The sequence below is a fragment of the Miscanthus floridulus genome, chromosome 9 (assembly GCF_019320115.1).
Source record: "Miscanthus floridulus cultivar M001 chromosome 9, ASM1932011v1, whole genome shotgun sequence".
In the NCBI taxonomy this organism is placed as follows: Eukaryota; Viridiplantae; Streptophyta; class Magnoliopsida; order Poales; family Poaceae; genus Miscanthus; species Miscanthus floridulus.
This window is the reverse complement of record NC_089588.1, coordinates 3,534,611-3,549,936: the sequence shown is the minus strand read 5'-3', so window position 1 is coordinate 3,549,936 and position 15,326 is coordinate 3,534,611. Positions and strand designations below refer to the sequence as shown.

Genomic DNA, 15,326 nt, shown 5'->3' with positions numbered 1-15,326 from the left:
AGTTCATGATTCTCGTGGAGATGCTCACCAAGGCTTGCTCTACGCCTGCAGACATATGTGTATCTAATCACACTCACAATAGATGTGCAGAAGCTTGATTTGGTCTGGACATGGACACAGATACACAAAGAGAAAAGGAGATGATGCAAGAGACACTGTACATTTTTTTTTTCCAAATGTCAACACTGTTAAAATATGCCTGCTTAACTGGGTTCTTCTATACGTTCTAGAAAAGATATTGGTTCGGTGGATTATGACATATTGATTGAGGAAGTAGTTTAAAGAAACCACGTGAAAGAAGAAGAATCCACAAAAGCCAACGGTTTAAAGACACCGGGTCAAAGAAGAACAGTCCACCAAGATGAAAAAAAAGGCATCGACGATGATGCGGCTGTAATTTGAGTGACAGAGAAATCATGATAAAAAATTGAGGCATCAGCATAAACAAAAGCTTCATCCACACATATTTCTTTATTATATATGAATTACTATGAAATTAAATATTGTTTAACAGTGATCAGAAAGCTACTGCAACGGTTTACACCAACAAAAGGTGAACTGATTGCAATGCTCGGGCAGCGATTAGCTGAGTGGGACCAGGACGAGGAATGCGTGAGGTCAAGCTAAGCCATCAGACTCTATCAATGCTGCTTGTCAACATGTCTCGTGGTGTTTTTCACTTGAGTTAAATACGCCAGAGATCCATTAACTTATGAGGAGGTTTCAGTTAGGTCCATCAACTTTTAAAGTGACTTTTTGGGCCCATAAACTTAGTATGTGTATCACTCAGGTCCATAACTGTCCACATTAGCTTTTCGTGCTGACATGGCACGATGCCGTGGCCATGCAGGCGCGAAAACAGGCCCGCCGTAGCCCCGCGGGCGCGCGAGCAGAAGCCGATGCCGTCACCGTGGGTGCGCGAGCAGGCGCGCCGCCGTCTTCCTCGTCGCGCTGCTCTGCCTCGGCGCCGCCAAGCTCATCTCCACACGGCGACGACGCCATGGCGCCGGCGGCGCCCTGAACGGCGAAGACAAGCAGCCGTTGCTGGACAGGGCCGTGGTTGTTCGGGTCGGCGTCGGGTTCGTCGTTGCGCTGGCTGCGTCCGGTGTCCTCGCCGCGTTCTACGACGTGCTGCTGGTCCTTTCCCTGGTCAACAGGGGCGGCGAGGCCCTGGAGGCGGTGTTCCTGGCGCTATAGTGCGCGGCGCACCTGGCCGCCGCGGCGGTCGTCGCAAACGAGAAGCGGTTCCGCGCGGCGGCGCACCCGCTGACCCTGCGCCTCTACTGGCTGGCGGCGCCCGCGCTGACGGCGCTCCTCGCCGGCACCTCCGTGGCGCGCCTCGCATCGGGCGCGGCTAGGCTCCCGGACGACGCGCTCGCCGTCGCGGCACTGGTCCTGTGCCTTCCCCTCCCGCTCCTCTCCATCCTCGGGTCCACGGGCGTCGTAGCTGTGGTAGCGGTCAACGACCACGCCACCGGGGCCGCGGCGGCGGATGAGGAGACCACCACCACCACCGACAGCAACAGCAAGGCGAACGTGACCCCGTACGCGACGGCGTCGTGGGCGTCGCGCGCGACGTGGGCGTGGATGAACCCGCTGGTGCAGCGCTGGTACCGTTCACACCGCGCGGGACGCCTTCCTGGGGTCTATGGCCACACCGCGCGGGACGCCTTCCTGGGGGCGCGCCTCGCGTGGACAACCGCCGGGAACGGACGCCTCGTGCTGCGTGTGCGCCGCCACGACCGCACACGCGTGCTGCGGCCCTACCTGCAGCACCTCGAGTCCGTCGCCAACGAGATGGAGGCGCGCCGCCGCGAGCTGCGGCTCTACGCCAACGCCGCCGGTGATTGCGCGCAGCGGTGGACGTCCGCGCCCTTCACCCACCCGGCCACGCTCGACACAGTGGCCATGGACCCGGACCTCAAGGCCCGCTGTTCCGCACCTTCTGGGCGCAGTTCCTGCTGAACACGTCGCTGGCGCTGCTCCGCCTCACCGTCATGTACGTGGGGCCGACGCTGATCCAGAGCTTCGTGGACTTCACGTCGGCGGCGACGAGGAAGACGGCGGCGCGCCTGCTCGCGCACCCACGGCTGCGGCTGACCTATTTTCGCGCGCTGCATGGCCACGGCATCATGCCATGTCAGCACGAGAAGCCAATGTGGACATCTATAGACCTAAGTGATACACATACTAAGTTTATGGACCCAAAAAGTCACTTTGAAAGTTGATGGACCTAACTGAAACCTCCTCACAAGTTAATGGATCTCTGGTGCATTTAACTCTTTTCACTTTCCCCCTGTCATACTCATACCATGACTTCCCTCCTGCTCCTGCGTGTCCAAGGAGGGGAAAAAAAGACTTTTCGAATGGAACGGCAACTTTTGAAGGAATTTGTTTCGTTTCATGGAGATGTTTGTATCAAATCAAAGGATCTAAAATGTCACTATGTAGAGGAGAGCGAAGACCTGCCATCCAGGAGGTGTGAGCAGAGTTTTAGATTTGGAACCAATAGCTACCCCTTTTCAAATCTCCCCGTACGGATATGACTATGAGCAGCAAAGCATGGTACACGAGCAGGAAGAGGAGCAGTAGTCGAGTATTGGGCTGACTGAGTTTATTACCGGAACAGTCGAGCATCTGGGGCTCTCCGTCGACGGCGGGCCGCCGCCGCGGGCCCAGGGCAACTCCCCACCCTCGTCCCGGACTAGACGAGATCTACTACAGCTCACCCCTGACCACCGCAGCGATCACAACTGCGAGCACCGCGCCGCATTGATTTTTTTTTAATTTTAATCTTTTTTCGAAACTAATTTTAAATCTAACACGTCTGTTTTTTTTAAACTGGGCCGCGCCTATTGCCCTAGCGCGGGCAAATGCCTGTGCCGCGCCATGCAGTGCTAACGTGTCAGCGACAAGGAGCGATGACCGCTGACGGGGCAGGGCCTGCCGCGCCACCCATCTTGGCGCGGCAGTGCCGCGCCAGGGGTCATGGCGCCGCTGGGCCAAATAAAACCCCGCAGCCAGTCATGCCAGCCTAAGCAGCAAGCTTGCCCGCCGTCAACCCGACGGTACCTGGACGGTTTAATCGGAACGCGTCGCGCCAATGGTGGGAGTTGTTGTAAGTATTGTTTGACGTAAAATGAATAGTGAATTTGTTTCTATATTTTGTTATTTTTTTCAAGGCCGAATAGAGAAATTGATAAGGCAATTGATATTTTTCTGTCTTTCATAATACGGTTAAACACCATGTTAACTAATCGATTACGAAAAATTGGATCGGATTGAAACGAATATTTTTTGAAAACCGTTTTTTGAACTAGTTGCTACTTAATCTCGCAAACAGTGATGCCGCGACGCATTGAAACGAATATGAAGCAAATAACATAGGTTGACAAGCTGCCACATAAGTTTGACTTAAGTTCGATATGACATAACCAAATAAGCCTGCAAGTTTCGGACCCCAATAATAGTTCGATCTAACAAACTAAGACCCAGGAGTGTAAGGATTCCTCGGACGCCTATGTCTCTTCGGATTTGTTGGCAACACATTGGGAGTGTAGCCAACGTCGGTGCAGTCGCGTCGCCGGTGCGTATGGCTCGTACCCTGCAAGTATGTGATATGCACGATTACTTAGAATTCTTTGTGATCGTTAGTTCATGTAGCCTACGTATTTAAAGAAACTACCTTTGTTAGTACCTGTGATGCTCCTTGGGTGCCAAGCGGGGCACCACCTAGCTGAGACATGCCGATCTCGTCCTGTGGCCAATCTTCCCACTCGTCGTCGTCGTCCTCCTCCTCGATTGCAGGGTCCTTCCCAGTGCTATAATGTGGTGGTGTACGCACTGCGGAAGTGGCACCTGTCACCGGCTGAGAAAAGCCGGCTGGCGTCCTTAAAGAAGTTGAAGACGTACCACCCGACTGCGCTGAGAGTGGCGGTTCCTCATAAGGAGTGTCCATGCAGCTCAACTTTTGAGCTAGCTTCCTGCAGCTCTTCTTCACCTTCTGCATAAATAGATGTTAAAGTTAGCGCATTTCACAAACGCATATACACTAAAGAAACAATTTCGAAACAGACTACTTTATGTTTACCTCCACAAAAGCCTCGAGAACGCCTGACCCCTGCCCTCTAGACTCGTGAAGCCGGTACGCTGCTTCGTTGGACAGTCTCGACAATTGTGTCGCCTGGGTTTAGAAACGCGGTTGAACATTTTTAGTATACATAATTAATACCAAATGGATAACAAATTGTACCATTCAAGTATCTTACCACGTATCTTTGTAGCGGGGCTCTTTGTAGCTGTGTGTCCTCTCTAGTGGCAACGTTGTACACATCTTCGATCATATCTTCCTCCGAGTCCTCGTCAATCGCCTCCTCAGTGTACGGGGGCTTGATATGTGTCCTCGTAGACCTGTGAAGCCAGCGCAGGTACTCGTCGAAGGTGTGCTGGTCGTGTGGAGGACTCACATGGACCGGCTGCCGTTCCCTAGTCTCCCACAAGTGGATGTACGCACTGTGTGTCATGCGCCAATCCTTGGTCTTGTACCTCTTCCTGCGGTCAAACCTGCAACAAAACGATGTTAGTTCTACCACATACACATCTGGATTGTAGCTCTGTTATTAATAAGTAACGCACCCGTGCAATACTTGGTTGGTGGAGTAAAGCGGTGGTGGACAGCCTGTCATTCTTCCAAACTGTCTGCAGACCCTGACGGGGAAGTGAATCTCGACCACGTGGAAGAAAATAAGAGGGACGTTGCAGCGATACTCCTCTGACTCGTCCCTAGTGACAGGACTGAGATAGTTCTGGAACTCCGGAGCATCCCAAGGACACCAATGCACCTAAATATTTCGTAATTGAGTTAGGCTGTGATATAGTATAGATCGAACAAGACACAGGTATGATAGTAAAAAGAGCGTAGCCTGGTGCTGTGTCAGGACGTCGAGACCGTCCATGTACTCCCTGTACTTGCGCCTCGCATTCCCTCTAACTAACTCTGATTCCGTCTAGATAAACAGAGCTGTAGAGAGTGTATCCTGTCCGTTCCATTGCTGCATTGAACACGATAATGAATTAGCCATTAATAAACTCATCATATGTAACCATATCGAAGAATATAATGAATCCAAGTACTTATCGGTAAACCCATATTAAGGGGCCTCCCAACTGTCTATCGTTCTCAACACCAAACCTGGAGTAGGTACGAGCAACCCCTAAGGTTCGCATACCCTGAGGTGCTGAAAGCTCTAGTTTGGTTTTGATGAATTGATGAAACCCTAAGTGCTAACCTAGTTCATCAAGTGATCATGAGATAGGTAGCACACTTCAAGTAGAGAAGCAAATGAAGATCATAACATGACAATGGTGATAGCATGGAGATGATCAAGGGCTTAAACTTGAAGAGAAGAAAGAGAAAAACAAAAAGCTCAAGGCAAAGGTATAACTTGTAGGAGCTACTTTGTTTTGGTGATCAAGACACTTAGAGAGTGTGATCACATTTAGGTTTGATAGCCGTACTATTAAGAGGGGTGAAACTCGTATCGGAATGCGGTTATCAAAGTGCCACTAGATGCTCTAACTCATTGCATATGCATTTAAGATCTAGTGGAGTACTAACACCCTTGATAATATTTGTGAAAATATGCTAACATATGTGCACAAGGTGTGTGCAGGGTTGAGATGGGTTTGGGTCCCTCTCTCTCTCCCGCCGAGCAAGCTCGGCGGGATTCGGCACTTTTGGAAAAATGAAATGTCTATTTTCTATTGCGCCGGATGCAAAATTCTTGGTGGTTGGCACATTTGAGCAAGGGTGAAGAAGTTAGAGTTGAAATGGAGTTGGTCGAAATGATGCTGGCGTCGGTCTACTGACCGGACGCTGGATTTGTGATGTTATCAAGGCTATGATTAGTCGCATGTGCACATCTTGCCAGAATTGTGCACCACTTTGGTATTGCTCAGAATGACTTGCAATTTGGAATGGAGAGAGTATCAGGTATACTGATATTTACGTGTTGGCCAATAACATCACCTTGCTCCTGATTTCTTGCTACAAATTTGTCATTGCTAGGTTATACTACTAAGGTTGCCGGAGGCCTCTCATCAGGGCATGATCGCAGGGATGGACTGGCACATAATGCTACTTTCTCGGCAGATTTTGAGCTTGTTTATGTCCCCAAAATTTGTGCCCTGTTAGTAGCTGACAGAGGAAATCGAATGGTTAGACAAATCAATCTAAAGGCAGAAGATTGTGTGCATGAAAAACAGTTAGGTAAATACTGAATGGACCTCCAACTTGCTTTAACTTAATACTGCTGCATAGGTGCTGTGACTTAGTAACTTATGTTTAGTGCTTGACTTTATTGTGTTTTACTCTGGCCACCTGTTATGTCAACAGCATTTACCTGTCATGGTACCAATGTCTTCCAATTTAAAAATTTCATGCATAGCCTGAGATTATTTGTGCACAAAGGCTGGTAAAATGTGCTGATTGTTCCGGTGTATATAAGTAGCTTTTCTTGATAACATGTATTCTGCCTTATCCGGATATGCATCAGGGTTTTTGCTCCATCATTCAGCTTATATTTGAGATACTTTATAATTAGTTTCTACTAACCGCTTTGGGGATTCAATGATGACAACTTCGTTTTTCCTTGTCTCGTATTTCTGGCCTCAAAACATTTTCATCTACAGTCTGTTAGCAATGCCTGACAGGTTTCATAAAAAAAACCTGACAGTGTTTTACTTAGAATAGTGATAGTGATATGGTGCTATGTGGACTCCCTGCTCCAGTTTTTTGGAGAAATAGTAAACATATACTACAGTGAATAGCCTATGTAGTTGCTAGTCTTGCTAACGGGTTTGTTGTGAAAGCTGTGACAATATCACGCTGCTGATGTTCGGCTTATGGATTTGCAGGCTTGGGGACTACATCGGTGTCGGTCATTGCAATATTGTGTGCGTTGCTCGGTTCAATTATCGGGTTCTTAGTTCGTCATTTTTACCCTGTCAATGTGAGTATTCTTCTGCTTCAATTCTTAATTCAGAGGACATGAATACATGCACAAATTAAGATAGTGCAATCTGAAACATATAGGCAGGAAGTCTCCATCAACCACTTTTTCAGCAGGATACAGAAGCAATTCCTCAGGACACAGAGGAAGGCAACTCTGATCAGCTTCTACGACATAAAAAGCGCAGTTACGAGCTCCATGGCCTACACCCTCCTGCTTAGACTGATCAGACTCGGCCGTGCCTATCTAGCCATGGTGTTCCCTAGTGTTAGGTTACAGCAAGAAGTTCCCCTTAGGCCTTCTCGTCGTCGTCCTGAGTTACGCAAAACTTGCACTGCTCCTAATATTGGTCTTAACAACAAAGCTCCCCTTCCTCCTACTGGGCAACTGGGGGATCTGATAAGCTTTGCTGGAGATGCCGGTGATAAGGAGGGTAGTGGTAATGCCAATAGTCAGGAGGGTAAGGTGCCATCTTATGAGGGTGACTTGATGGGTCTTCTCTACATCCCACCTGGCAGCGTCAAGAAAATTGATCACATGATCGAGACCAACCTATCCGGCTTTTCAAGCCGTGTGAATCGTCGTAGATTAACTGTTAGTATGGATCTAGACAGTGTGGGTCTAAGTGCATAGCAAAAATAATATATATCTAAAAAAGCCAAAACATCTTATAATTTGGAATGGATGGAGTAGTAGAGTTGAAGGAATGAGGGTTCCTCACGATCTGATACATATCAAATGATGAACAGGTGGTTGTTTCTTTAGTACACCTGTTTACATAAATCCTCGATTTTTTTGGTAGTATTCTATAGCAGCCAGTCAGTTATTCTCTGTACCCAAACACCCCACAGTCCTATGTATAACAAATTTACTAGAGTCATACCACTTGCAATCTTTTATGAATCCACTGAAATAGCATTAGATGATAGAAGTCATTTAGTACAGGAGAAATATCATTTTAGATGATAGAAGTCATTCAGTACAAGAGAGTATGTTTGCAACAGAGATGATGTGCCTTTATTGTTGTTTTTTTGCAGGGATTTTAGCATGCTTATTTTTGTAGTAGATTAACCAGTTTTGCAAGCCTTTTTCCTTCTGAAACCAGCCAGAAAGATGGTTTGCGCTGTATATAGTCTGTTGACCTGATTTATGAAGTTATTAACCTTCTAGCAGAAAGGTAGCACGATCTTGTGGATTATGAAAAAGTTATATTTGTTTTAACAAGAGATTAAACATTCTGTATAAATAAAGAAGATAGGATGTTAAGATCTGGAAATAGTTAATTAGTTGCTTCCGTATGGATTTACAGTATTCAAGCAAGTTCAGATGCCTCATCACAATTCACAGATTGGCTATTTTTAATCCAAAATTATTTTTCCCATAACTGCTGTACCTAAACTTAACACTAAATTTATGGCTGATGGCTTAAATGCAGAATTCATGGGTGTAGGCCACGAAGACGCAAATACACGTTTAAGGTAAATGCCATTTCCTTGCTTTTTCCAATTTCTAATCTCTACGTGACTCTAGAGAAAAAAAATACTCATGCTTCATGCTCGGTGTGAAAACAGAAGCTTTAGAATATTTCTCATGTAGTGTGAAGACCTAAAATAGTTTATTGCATTGCCTTCTATATTTTTGCTACGAAATGTCATCTACCACATCAATCATTTCATGTTTACAACAATTCTGAATAGTTTTACCATGTTAAATATAAAAAGAGCTCCAATCGTTTAGTTCTTGTGCATGACATATCTACATTAAACTTCTAATATTATTTTCATGCAAATATTAAACATATTTTTTACCTACGTCTTAACCAAGTGATTTGCCGCCGCGCGCCATCACGCGTGATGGACTAGTTATTATAATAACAGAGTTGCCGTGAGCGTCCGCCAGTCTTCCCCTTCAACGCTTTCAGCAGTCACCACGGTCCATAGACGACCACAGCACACGGGTCTGCTCGAGAAATGGGCCTCTTACGCGAACGGGCCTTGGTCTCTGGAGCGATGTTAGGCCCCGTTTAGATGCCAATTTTTTTTTTGGCTTTTGGCTACTGTAGCACTATCGTTTGTATTTGGCAAAAATTGTCCAATTATGGACTATTTAGGCTTAAAAGATTCGTCTCGCGAATTACGGGCAAACTGTGCAATTAGTTATTCTTTTTACCTATATTTAATGCTCCATACATGTACCGTAAGATTTGATGTGACGTGAAATCTTGAAAATTTTTGGATTTTGGGATCTAAACGGGGCCTTACTTGGAGCTGGGCCGTCTCGCCCGAGTTTGCTTGGAGACTTGGAGTGGCCTACCAAAAAAAAACACCTTTCCTTGCACACCAGTGTTGCTAACGCTTGTGGCTCCTGCCCTTTGCCCTGAGAGATGGACTCTTGTTGGCTCAACAGGCGGCGGCGGCGGCTATTTTACGATTAATGTTGCCGGATTTCGCTATTGTTTCTATTAGTCATTGTAATAGGGAATGCAATTCAGTAGCTCATGAGTCAGCAAGACAAGCTTTGGTAGAGAAAAACTCTTTTGTTTGGATAGATGATCCCCTAATTCTATCCTCCAATTACTTGTAAACCATGTAACCATTTTATCAAATCAATAAAGCTTGTCTGATTCTCAAAAAAAAAAAAAAAAACGCTTGTGGCTCCTGCTCTTTGGCTGGTTCCAACTATTTGGTAGCGTCCTTCTCCGGCTTTAGCTCTGGTACCTAACGGTTTATTAGTAGGAGCTATTTAGAGCCGGTTTTCAATGGAAAAAGAGAAGGTGGAGCTGTTGTTTTGGAGGAGCTCCAACTCCTCCGAAGAAACCATTCCAAACACACTCTAAGACAGAATACATGTATAATCTTAGCATAGTGAATGATTTTAATAATCAAGTTTCTTTTCCACGAACCGTATATATGGTGTGTGCGGTGACGAAGGCCATCCGAGTCCGGGTGTTCCCACCCCAAACGCAAAATGAGCCAGGTACTCCGGCTTCTTGTGCTGTGGGACAGGTCCGACTGCACGAGTTGGTAGCGGCGGCGCTAGAGTACAAGTCGCGCACGACCACGGCACAGCACACCGCCGCTCCCCCTCACGCCCTCACCGCTCTCGCGTGCTCGCCGCGGCGGACGCCGTGTTGCGTGCTCCGGTGTGTCAGCCAGCCCGCCGCGATCCGATCCGATCCTGCGTGTTCGGCTGTTAGGTTGTACAATAAATTTTGGATGATTTAACAGCGTTCTACAGGAGAGAATAAGCTAAAAACAGTCGATTTTTACACAAGACCCCCGCGTCCCCGCCGCCGCCGCCCGCCCCCTCCTAAACCCCCGCGACGACTCTGAGCAAGCCGAGTCCCCGGCGACCAACCATGGCCTTCTCCGCTAAACCCTACTGCTCCACCACCACCAAACCGCCCATCCCCACCACCCACCTCTCCCCCTCCCTCTCCGCCCGCGCCCCGCGCTCCGCCCATGGCCTCTCCGCCGCCGCCGGCAAGTCGACCCCCAGCATCATCCGCCTCCGCGCGTTTGCCCAGCGCATCCGGGCGTCGCAGCAGCAGCAGCGGCGGCGGCCCGAGTACGTGCCGAACCGCATCGACGACCCAAACTACGTGCGCATCTTCGACACCACGCTCCGCGACGGGGAGCAGTCCCCTGGCGCCACCATGACGAGCGCCGAGAAGCTCGTGGTCGCGCGCCAGCTGGCCCGCCTCGGCGTCGACGTCATCGAGGCGGGCTTCCCGGCCTCCTCCCCCGACGACCTCGACGCCGTGCGCTCCATCGCCATCGAGGTCGGCAACCCGCCGGAGGGCGAGGGCGTCCATGTGCCCGTCATCTGCGGCCTCTCGCGGTGCAATAGGAGGGACATCGACGCCGCGTGGGAGGCCGTCAGGCACGCGCGCAGGCCCCGGATCCACACCTTCATCGCCACCAGCGAGATCCACATGCAGCATAAGCTTAGGAAGACGCCTGAGCAGGTCGTCGCTATTGCTAAGGAGATGGTGGCGTACGCACGCAGCCTTGGGTGCCCTGATGTCGAATTCAGCCCTGAGGATGCCGGCAGGTACGGCTCTTCACAGCTTTATTACTGTTGGGGAACACTAGTACTTGCAAATTTTGTTGATTGTTTGACACTGTTGTTTCAATAGTAGGCGTAAAGAATAAAGGTCCGAGTATTAGGTACTACCGAAATTTTACCGCCACGTTCGGTCTTAAATGAAGCTTGTAAGCTTATTAGTGCATCCAAATTATTTTGGTTGGTCTTGGCCAATTTACTTTTGTAAATGGAATGCAAAAGTTTAGCTCATCCTGGAACACCCTTGAATTGTTGTACTATTTCACAAACAAAGGATCCGTTTTTCCCTGATGTGCTTAATAAGGCTGTGGCCTGATAGATTTCACCTTGCCAATTACCATCCAGGTCAAATCGAGAGTTCCTGTATCATATACTGGAGGAAGTCATAAAAGCTGGGGCAACCACTCTTAATATCCCAGACACTGTCGGATACACCCTTCCTTATGAATTTGGGAAGTTAATTGTTGACATAAAGGCAAACACTCCTGGAATTGAAAATGCTATCATCTCCACTCATTGCCAGAATGACCTTGGTCTTGCGACTGCTAACACATTAGCGGTACTACCTTCTCCTTGTTTGTTTCTATTTTATATATAATTTATTATCATTGGTTAATCTTTAACTGGGTTACTAATTTGACTTACCTTTAGGGCGCTCGTGCAGGAGCACGACAGTTAGAGGTGACTATTAATGGTATTGGTGAAAGAGCTGGAAATGCTTCGTTGGAAGAGGTGAACTCATGTAGTTGCCGTATTATATGCTGACATACCTTACAAAATAGTGTATGATGGATTTTGGAAAAGAAATCTGAATTGGCTTCATAGAGTGTTTTTACATGCCTAATATTTCTGATCATTGTTCAGGTTGTCATGGCAATTAAATGTCGTGGGGAGCTCTTAGATGGTCTATATACGGGAATCAATTCCCAACATATTACTTTGACAAGCAAAATGGTACAATAATTGTCTTTTTTGTCTGTTTTCTTTTCTACCTCTTTTGAATTTTTCAGATGACTGAAATTTCTGGCGCAAATGCTCTATTCTAGGTACAAGAGCACAGTGGACTTCATGTACAACCGCATAAAGCTATTGTTGGTGCCAATGCCTTTGCTCATGAAAGTGGAATTCATCAGGTAAACATATTCAGTCTCCTTGCTACCATCAACTTTTTGGAATTGTAGTTCTGGTGGGTTGGTTGTTTCTAAATCCTTAGCATTTATCTTTTTCATCTGTTCGGTAATTGGTTCTCAACTTTTAGATAATTATTTTCACCTTTGTGATGGATCAATCATGGTTTCACCTTGCATCATTGCTCCGAACCTCTGAGATATATATATTTTTTAACTGATGATATCAATGCTGTATGATTTAACTATTTTTATAAACTGTGTTGGTTATAGATTGGAATGGTTCTTCATGTTCACTTTTCTTTTGTTTTATTTTTTACAGGATGGGATGCTTAAATATAAAGGAACATATGAAATAATATCGCCTGATGATATTGGTTTAACACGTGCAAATGAATTTGGTATTGTTCTTGGGAAACTCAGGTATTATGCAACTTTCTACTATGATGTCATTTTCTCCAATAATTCTGCTATGATGTCTCTCAATTGGATTTCTCTTACCAACTTTCTACTTTTTACTTTTGCCTGATTTGGTATGCATCCTCTTAACTAAAGAGCCACAAATGCTTAGATTCTGAATGCTTATGTATTTGGCTACTAAATAGGTATTAACTGTCGTTGACATTAGTATAGGTAGTGTTGCAGAAGTATTGGTTGTAGGGTAATGATGTAAACCATTACACTTAAGTCACATCATAGACATATACCCTCTAATTCTGTAATTATGCAATGATGTATTATATTCTTAAACTTGAACCTTGATCGTTTAATGTGGCAAATGTTTGGTCTTCCATTAATCTATTTATCATGTTTATGCTTCTAGGACTAGGATTGTTGGCTTGGTATAGTTTTATACTCTTCTAGCTTCGATGAACTAGATTTTTCATGCTAAAATACAATTGGACAGGCATACAATGGTAAAATAAGTCAAATTTTAGAATCTCATCCATAGTAATGTACTAATGTTTTCTTTTCTTGTTGTCCAGCGGAAGGCATGCAGTGAGATCTAAGCTAGTGGAGGTACAGCTTGAATATTTCTTTGTTGTTCTTGCTACAAGTCCACAGCTAGAGGCCTTTCATTTCAGTTCTTACTGTTACTGAATGGCATCCTTGTTTTTCCACTTGTAGCTTGGATATGAAATCAGTGACAAGGAATTTGAAGATTTTTTTAAACGATACAAAGAGGTCGCGGAGAAGAAAAAGGTGACTCTTTGCTTAAGTATACTTTGTTTATTGCTTGTGTGATACTTTCTATCCTTCAATTATTGTCTTTCTAAAAATTACATGCATTTAATTAATAACTTTCACCTTTTATTTGCCATGTTATTTTCTCTCTGCATTTTTATTGAATCGTTACATTTGCATTGAGGACTGCTTGCTCTCATGCTCAATTTATTCATCAAATCTTTATTATAATCTGTAGCTGTAATTTCTGACATGCACTATGCATTGAAACTCACCAGTTAGTTCACCATTTGCAGCGTGTAACTGATGAAGACATAGAAGCGTTATTGTCAGATGAAATATTCCAGCCTAAGGTTATTTGGTCCCTTGCTGATGTACAGGTATAACTGAGCTGCAGTTAACGAAACTTTGGTTAATAGAAACATGATATTCTAAGCTTGAAATGCTATGCATCCCTTGCAGGCAACATGTGGAACACTTGGCTTATCTACAGCAACTGTGAAACTGATAGCACCAGATGGAGAGGAGAAAATAGCATGTTCAGTTGGAACAGGTCCAGTTGATGCAGCTTACAAGGCTGTTGACCAAATCATCCAGGTTAGTTGCTTTCGGGATCTTGGTCTTTCTTGTATTGGTACACGATATCTAACAAGATGGTATTGATCCATTATGTTTTAGTTATGAAACTACTTGTATCTGGTGAACCTGTAGTTTAGTATCGTCATTATAAACCCACTAAAATCAAACCCAGTGTTTACAAGGATTTGCATCAAATTTATCACCACCAGATGAATTTCATGAGAAAGGATACACTAGTTCGATGTTGAAAATGAAATTGCATATATATATAGTGGCATGACTTGTTGATATGATGATTTAGCAGAGTATTGAGTCTGGTTATAGTTTAGCAGCTTGAGAAAGAAATGAAAGTGTCAGTTGAGCTACTTGGAAAGGTTCCAAGGTCCATTTCAATGTTGTGGTATCATGCAATGTAGCATGGGATGCTATTCTATCGACAGCACTTTCCAACTTTGGCTTTTTGTGCATCTTCTGAAATAGTGTCTACTTTGGCTGGTGTGCATTTTGAGTAGAAAACTGGGGTGTCAAAAAATGCTTAGATGTCAACATGGTTTGGCACCTATCAGTTTTGAGTAGAGAAATACAAATGGACTAAGTAACTAACTGATGCAGCCAGGATTGGGCCCAAATGCATCAACTCAATTATTTTGTTTCATTTATTATCGCTGGATCAAAACCAAGAGAAGTCTAATAGGACTTGCTATCTGCAGATTCCAACTGTCCTCCGAGAATATGGTATGACTTCAGTCACAGAAGGCATTGACGCAATTGCGACAACTCGAGTGGTTGTCACTGGAGATGTGACCAACAACTCCAAGCATGCCTTGACTGGTCACCCTTTCAATCGCTCCTTCAGGTTATAGCCCATTCAAATCCGGTTTCATTTTTAAAATGCTTCTGCCATCCCCTTCTCTCTTAACAAATATCTGTGTTTGCTGACTTCAGCGGGAGTGGGGCAGCAATGGACATCGTTGTGTCCAGCGTCAGAGCTTACCTGAGTGCCCTGAACAAGATGTGCAGCTTTGCTGGTGCTGCGAAAGCCAGCAGCGAGGTACCTGAGAGCGCAAGCGTTCAAAGCACAGAGTGAGCTTGGCAATCGTTTTGGTTTTCATGTGGGCTGGGTGATGTAAGAGCTTGAGCAACTATAGAGTGACATTTCGTTTTAGTAACAGGCTGTTCAGTATTGGGGTTTCCCCTTGTCAGTGTGGTGATTGTGCTGTTCCTTTTTGGGAGGATAGTCCCTTTAGCTTAGAACATGCAGGAAATTTTGGCCCTATGTAGTGTACAATTTGTATCTTATATTAACCATACTTTCAATAATGAAATAATATTAGGGCCCATCTAGCCACCCATATATCTA

At 45.6% G+C, this 15,326-nt stretch overlaps 2 protein-coding genes across 2 annotated transcripts; both read left to right on the top strand.

The window, feature by feature from the left end:
• The first annotated feature begins 1,997 nt into the window (after nucleotides 1–1,997).
• On the top strand, nucleotides 1,998–7,643 carry LOC136479073 (uncharacterized). The gene is made up of 4 exons (XM_066477053.1): nucleotides 1,998–2,139; nucleotides 6,068–6,268; nucleotides 6,916–7,010; nucleotides 7,098–7,643. Exons 1-4 carry the CDS (start codon nucleotides 1,998–2,000, stop codon nucleotides 7,641–7,643), a joined length of 984 nt encoding a protein of 327 aa, XP_066333150.1.
• A 2,310-nt stretch (nucleotides 7,644–9,953) lies between these two features.
• Nucleotides 9,954–15,326, top strand: LOC136481209 (2-isopropylmalate synthase A-like). Its single transcript, XM_066478563.1, has 12 exons — nucleotides 9,954–11,063; nucleotides 11,421–11,634; nucleotides 11,727–11,807; nucleotides 11,940–12,029; nucleotides 12,122–12,208; nucleotides 12,525–12,625; nucleotides 13,189–13,222; nucleotides 13,331–13,405; nucleotides 13,684–13,767; nucleotides 13,850–13,984; nucleotides 14,677–14,822; nucleotides 14,912–15,326. The coding sequence occupies exons 1-12, from the start codon at nucleotides 10,369–10,371 to the stop codon at nucleotides 15,051–15,053; spliced, it is 1,884 nt and encodes a 627-aa protein (XP_066334660.1). The 5' UTR covers nucleotides 9,954–10,368; the 3' UTR covers nucleotides 15,054–15,326.

What these genes read in the sequence shown, in the direction of transcription:
- LOC136479073 (XM_066477053.1), top strand. Translation starts at nt 1,998, where the DNA reads ATGTACGTGGGGCCGACGCTGATCCAGAGCTTCGTGGACTTCACGTCG. An exon ending in TGGCCACGGCATCATGCCAT is followed by an intron (nt 2,140 to 6,067) that starts GTCAGCACGAGA and finishes TGTCATTGCTAG; the next exon opens with GTTATACTACTAAGGTTGCC. An exon ending in TGTGCATGAAAAACAGTTAG is followed by an intron (nt 6,269 to 6,915) that starts GTAAATACTGAA and finishes ATGGATTTGCAG; the next exon opens with GCTTGGGGACTACATCGGTG.
- LOC136481209 (XM_066478563.1), top strand. Translation starts at nt 10,369, where the DNA reads ATGGCCTTCTCCGCTAAACCCTACTGCTCCACCACCACCAAACCGCCC. An exon ending in ATGAAAGTGGAATTCATCAG is followed by an intron (nt 12,209 to 12,524) that starts GTAAACATATTC and finishes TATTTTTTACAG; the next exon opens with GATGGGATGCTTAAATATAA. An exon ending in ATTGTTCTTGGGAAACTCAG is followed by an intron (nt 12,626 to 13,188) that starts GTATTATGCAAC and finishes CTTGTTGTCCAG; the next exon opens with CGGAAGGCATGCAGTGAGAT.